Source organism: Myotis brandtii, unplaced genomic scaffold, assembly GCF_000412655.1.
Source record: "Myotis brandtii unplaced genomic scaffold, ASM41265v1 scaffold1032, whole genome shotgun sequence".
In the NCBI taxonomy this organism is placed as follows: Eukaryota; Metazoa; Chordata; class Mammalia; order Chiroptera; family Vespertilionidae; genus Myotis; species Myotis brandtii.
In genome coordinates, this window is record NW_005353467.1 from 420,861 (window position 1) to 427,129 (window position 6,269).

Below are 6,269 nucleotides of genomic sequence, written 5' to 3' on the forward strand. Positions count from 1 at the left end.
ATTCAGGTAATTTGACTAAATGTGCTCACTTTTAAAAATGATGCCTGCACCTCAAAGACATTTTACGGAGTCCCATCTGACTGTAGAGGGTGACCTCAACTTTCCCACATTTTGAGGATGGTGTTTTCAAAGGAAGATACAGGCTGAATGCACATAAGACAGGCATGTTCCCATTGTACCTCCTTTGCTGCCACCTGGTGACAGTTCTAAGTAACGTAAAGAAGTGTAAGAAGCCCAGGTCCAGAACAAGACTTGTATGGCTGAGTCCTTTGTCCATGCAGTGCCCTCATTAAGCTGGGGTGTTTCCAACTGAGCCAGAGAAACACCCCAGATACTTAATTCTTCAACAACATGAAATTACTTTGTCTCCCTAACATGGGGAATAAATATAATAGCCATGTACTTCTATTTAGAAGAGGTACTCCTACTACCTGTCAAAAAATTCATATAGGTGTTTATTTATTTACATATTTATATTGGTTTTAGAGAGGAAGGGAAAGATTAATGTGAGAGAAATATCGATCTGTTGCCTTCCACATACAACCCTGATGGGGATCAAACTCGCAGCCTGGGTATGTGCCCTGGTCAGGAATAAAACCTGCCAGCTTTGGTGTATGAACAACACTCCAATCAACTGAGCCACACTGGCCAAGGGCTGTACGGTTCTTAAATTTCCCTCAGGAACGTATTAGATGGTTCTGGGGAAAAATAGAACTCACCTTTAAATTTACGGAAAGTATTATTTTTGCTGACAATTTCAGATTTGGTTCAATAGCTTCTCTGCCTCTCATGACCTAAGTCAAACAGTAAATTCTAAACAATGTCCCAGACTTTATTTACATATTTATATTGGTTTTAGAGAGGAAGGGAAAGATTAATGTGAGAGAAATATCGATCTGTTGCCTTCCACATACAACCCTGATGGGGATCAAACTCGCAGCCTGGGTATGTGCCCTGGTCAGGAATAAAACCTGCCAGCTTTGGTGTATGGAACAACACTCCAATCAACTGAGCCACACTGGCCAGGGCTGTACAGGTTCTTAAATTTCCCTCAGGAACGTATTAGATGGTTCTGGGGAAAAATAGAACTCACCTTTAAATTTACGGAAAGTATTATTTTTGCTGACAATTTCAGATTTGGTTCAATAGCTTCTCTGCCTCTCATGACCTAAGTCAAACAGTAAATTCTAAACAATGTCCCAGACTCTATGCTAAGCTCTCTACCTGCATTATTTCATAACTCCCCCAACAACTCAACCACAAGTATCTTATCCAACTTAAGAACAAAATTCAAATTGACCAGTTGCTAGGTGATCAAGATGCAAACCCAGGTATGCTGCCCTAGGGTTCAAAGTCTTCATCATTAAATCCTGCCTATCCTTATCAAAGATTAGTATTATGTATGCATCTAACTTAGACACCGTCTCACGTAGCACACACTGCCCCCAGTAAATGGGTTATAGCAGTGGTCCTCTAAGGGGGTCCTGGACCAGCATATCACCATCAGCTGGGAGCTGGTTAGAAATAGAAATTATTTGGCCACAGCCCAGACCTACTGGAAAGCAATTCTGGGAGCGGGCCCAGAAATCAATGTTTTAACAAGCCTTCCAGGTGATTCTGATGCACCTGAAATTGAGAACCACCAGGTCTCTCACAGTACCGTTTGCTTTACTCATTTACATTCCAATTCCTCTACTTGACTACCCACTTAACCTTAATTCCTTCAAGCTAAGTCTTCATCATTAAATCCTGCCTATCCTTATCAAAGATTAGTATTATGTATGCATCTTAGACACCCTCTCATGTAGCACGCACTGCCCCCAGTAAATGGGTTATAGCAGTGGTCCTCCAAGGGGGTCCTGGACCAGCATATCACCATCACCTGGGAGCTGGTTAGAAATAGAAATTTCGCTACAGCCCAGACCTACTGGAAAGCAATTCTGGGAGTGGGCCCAGAAATCAGTGTTTTAACAAGCCTTCCAGGTGATTCTGATGCACCTGAAATTGAGAACCACCGGGTCTCTCACAGTACCGTTTGCTTTACTCATTTACATTCCAATTCCTCTTCTTGACTACCCACTTACCCTTAGTTCCTTCAAGCTAAGGCTGTCTTGTCCATTTTATTTCTACTGCACTTATTAGATTGAATAAATTAATAAAGAATGTGGAAGCCAAAGGTTTTAAACATCTTATTCTCCTCTACTTGACTACCCACTTAACCTTAATTCCTTCAAGCTAAGGCTGTCTTGTCCATTTTATTTCTACCACACTTATTAGATTGAATAAATTAATAAAGAATGTGGAAACCAAAGGTTTTAAATAACATGTCTTATTCATTGGTGTAGGGCAGAAGAAATTTCAACAGTATTAAAAACCAAACAAAACTTGGAGCTCCCTTTCCCTAAATAAAAAATCCAGAGATTGTATAAGGCAGTGATGGCGAACCTTTTGAGCTCGGTGTGTCAGCATTTTGAAAAACCCTAACTTAACTCTGGTGCCGTGTCACATATAGAAATTTTTTGATATTTGCAACCATAGTAAAACAAAGACTTATATTTTTGATATTTATTTTATATATTTAAATGCCATTTAACAAAGAAAAATCAACCAAAAAAATGAGTTCGCGTGTCACCTCTGACACGCGTGTCATAGGTTCGCCATCACTGGTATAAGGAGCCAGAGGAATAAAAGGATTCAGCTTGATAAACCTGAGTTATCGTGGAAATTCAGCAGAACATTGAGGGCAGCGTATTTTCATACAGGAGTGTAATCAGAGGCAGTGCTCATGTTCCACTTAGTCAATTTCTAGTAGTGGAACATTTCCATTCACAAATCAATGTAAAGCAGTTGTAATTTCCTCTCTCCTAAGGGGCTCCTAAAAGGAGGAAAAGGCTGCCGTGCCACATGTTGGTTACCACAGGCTACCAATGTACTGACCTATTTGCTCCCGGTTTTAGGGCTCTAAGAAGAAATGCAAACCACAAACTGAGAATACATCACACTCTGGAGTATTTGCTTTATTTTTATAGAGAACAGAGTTCATTCAGGATAAAAATGTAAACTATGCAATCTAACAATTTACAAAGGTCTTTCTGTTGCAGGATCCTATGGTTGCTGTCAAAATTGCAAAACTCATTACATTTAAGAAAGTGGTGTTGGTCCAGCCAGAAGTTACTCCAGACACAGAACTGCTACACGCTAATGGTAGGTCCTCCAAACGGTCCTGCTTCCAAGTGACTTGGCCGATTAACAGGACACCTGCTAAGCGAAGATCAAGTCTTTTGTGAAAGATGACTGCAATCACCGCATAGTCACACAACACTCTGTGGATATCCCGTGGATGAAACTATTGCCAGCAAGGCCATCTTCTAAGACCCTACACTAAGTACAAGGCCAGGAGGAAGACAAAGTTCAAGTTTGAGGAAATAAAAAACAGGCAAAACAGGTGATGCTTCCAAAGCTGTGCTTTTAGATGTTGCTTAAATCCTTAAAATAATTTCCCGGGAGAAAAATAAACAAAAGGTGGTAGTATGCAAAATATTCCATTTTTATGAATAATTGTCATTAATAACACTAGAAACTGACATGATTATAAAAGATACCAAAAAAACCAGGATGTTAACATCTAATACGAATTAAAATCTGAGCTGAAGGCAGAACAGAATGTTGGACACAGCACTGTTCTGATGGTAGCCGAGATGTTTGCTAGACTGTAAATAATTAATTTCACTCAGAAAAGTTTAACTTAGATTTCAAAATCTACATTTGGAGCTACATTTGGATTAAGTAACTTTTGCTTTAGGTAATTTGCTATTACTTAAAGTTTTCCAAGGGGAAGGCAGGGAGGTGTGTACATTGTAGATTTTTATTAGCAAGTTGAGATTGTTTTGGTTAAATATGGTTTATTTATTCATGTAGATCTAAAATGCTAACTCAGTTTGTCAGAGCACAAGAGAACATCAAAAGAAGTCAAAGGCATAGAGACGGATAAATCCATCCTAACTTCTGGAAAACAACTGACACAGTGTAACACCATCACAAAGAACTTGTGGCTTAATTCAGTTTTCATTTTGACTTTTAGAGTACCTTTTAATAAGAATTTGGTGAAAAACAGGAAAATTCTACTGATTTAAGAGCTGTTCATAAGAAGGAAAGAAATAAAAGAAAGTTAATAGAAAGTTATGGGCCTTAAGAATCGGTGAAAAATCAATACATTTTAATATAGTGAATCTTGAATGATACTTACAAACCGATGATTAATATACTACAAAACTTTACAAACATAAAACTTCATGTTACATAAGTCCAAAAACCAATGGAATTCACTTCTTTTCCTTTTTAATTATTCCTTCAACAGAAAATCTTAAAACCGAAGTTAATGAAATTCCTACATTTTTATACATGTCATTAAAACATGATTGTTCTTGTCAAAATTACGCAGGGAACACTTTCAAATAAGGTCAAGAATTTTATATTCTCAAAAAAAATGTTTTTAGTTCTCTGTACTCCAGGTTACAGAAATGAGAACAGTGGGACCCAGGTAATTTCTTTCCACCCGCCCATGTCATTAAACCCCGTGTTTCAATGTCTCCACGCTAGGGACGGACACACAGTGTTTAAGTGCTCTATTACAAAGTATCTCTAGTTCTGAGACAGCTTTCCCTTTTCCTTTTGTTTTTAAGACAGGGCTGAAACAGTGCCCTTACTTAGCGGAGACGAGCCACCGACTTCCTTTTTGTGCCGGTTTTCCAAGATACTAAGTGAGTTTTTGCCCTAATGTTTTTGCCTGGAGCTTTGCGTGGCTTCTCTTTGTGCACTTTCATGTGCTGCCTGAGGTGAGAGCTCTGGCTGAAGCATTTGCCACATTCACTGCACTGGTAGGGCTTCTCCCCCGTGTGGGTTCTCTGATGCTGAATAAGGTGGGAGCTCTGGCTGAAACATCGGCCGCACTGATCGCACTGATAGGGTTTTTCTCCGGTGTGAATTCTCTGGTGCTGAATGAGATTTGAGCTCTGTTTAAACCTTTCTCCACACTCATCACATTTATAGGGCTTTTCCCCAGTATGGATCCGTCGATGCTGTATGAGATTAGAACTCTGGAAGAAACTTTTCCCACAATCGGCACATTTATGGGATTTCTTTCCAGTATGGATCTTCTGGTGTTGAAAAAGGGTTGAGCTCTGACTGAAACTTTTTTCACATTCTGTACATTTATACGGCTTCTCATCCAAGCTTCTCCTCCGTCTGCTCAAGCTTGAGTCAAACCGAATAGTCATTCCCCGTTTCTGCCGCTGCCAGCCTCTCTTGCGCTGGTTCTCAGAGGTCTTTCCTTGGCTTGTGCTCCGAGAAATACCTCCCTTCAGTTTTCCTAACCGCATTGTGAGAACCAAATGTATTCTTAACAGAGTCCACTTGCTTCTTCTGAACTAACGTTTCTCTTCCTAGAGCTACAGAGCTCAGAATTTTCTGGGTGTAGAAGAAAAAACAAAAATAAATTACAGATGATTTGTTAATTATTCAACTTGATACCTCTTTAGATCCGTCAAAATTGCTTCCATTTTTAAATTTAAAAAGTATTCAATACATATGAAAACAAAAACAATTCTGGGGAAAAATACTTGCAAAGTAATTTTAATAATTCCAGAATTTAAACTTAGTATTAGCAAGTAAGTATCATTATGTTTTAATATTTACTCCCATGTTAAATGTCTCACTGGTGGCTATCTAACTAAGGAGTCCAAATTAAAGAAAGAAATGACAAATCATGCTTTTATTAACTACAGAATGCCTCAAAATGTATACACACTTTAACAGCTAAAAGCACAATTTTGAAAATGAAATGTATTTTAATAAACACTGCCTTTATATTTATTCAAAGTATGTGTGTACATTTTTTGGGACACCTATATTTGTCCTATTCATTTAGCCATTCTACTTTCACAGCTATAGATAACAACTTTGCTCTAGCTTTCAGCGTAAACTGTTTTGAAAGTAGGAACTACTCTATAAGGAGTAGTAAGTTTCTGTGAGTTGATTTAACAAATGCTGGATGAGAAAAATGTCAATAAAGAGATGCTTTTTTTTTTCTAGATCTGAATGATCAAAGAGGGCAATTCTTTGAAAACTTGAGGATTGTGTTTTGAAAGAGAAAGATTTTTAAAGAACTTTTACAGGATAGTGAAAGAAACAGTAGAAAAAAGGGTGCAAAGAAAGATTACATATAAAAATACGATTGGAATTTAAAAAATACCCAAATGCCAAATAAACTC

The 6,269-nt window shown here is 38.2% G+C and overlaps 1 protein-coding gene across 1 annotated transcript; it reads right to left on the bottom strand.

Annotated features, from left to right (window-relative positions):
• Nucleotides 1-2,996: 2,996 nt before the first annotated feature.
• Nucleotides 2,997-5,460, bottom strand: ZNF22 (zinc finger protein 22). The gene has a single exon (XM_014537466.1). It carries the CDS (start codon nt 5,376-5,378, stop codon nt 4,707-4,709), a length of 672 nt encoding a protein of 223 aa, XP_014392952.1. The 5' UTR covers nt 5,379-5,460; the 3' UTR covers nt 2,997-4,706.
• Nucleotides 5,461-6,269: the final 809 nt, after the last annotated feature.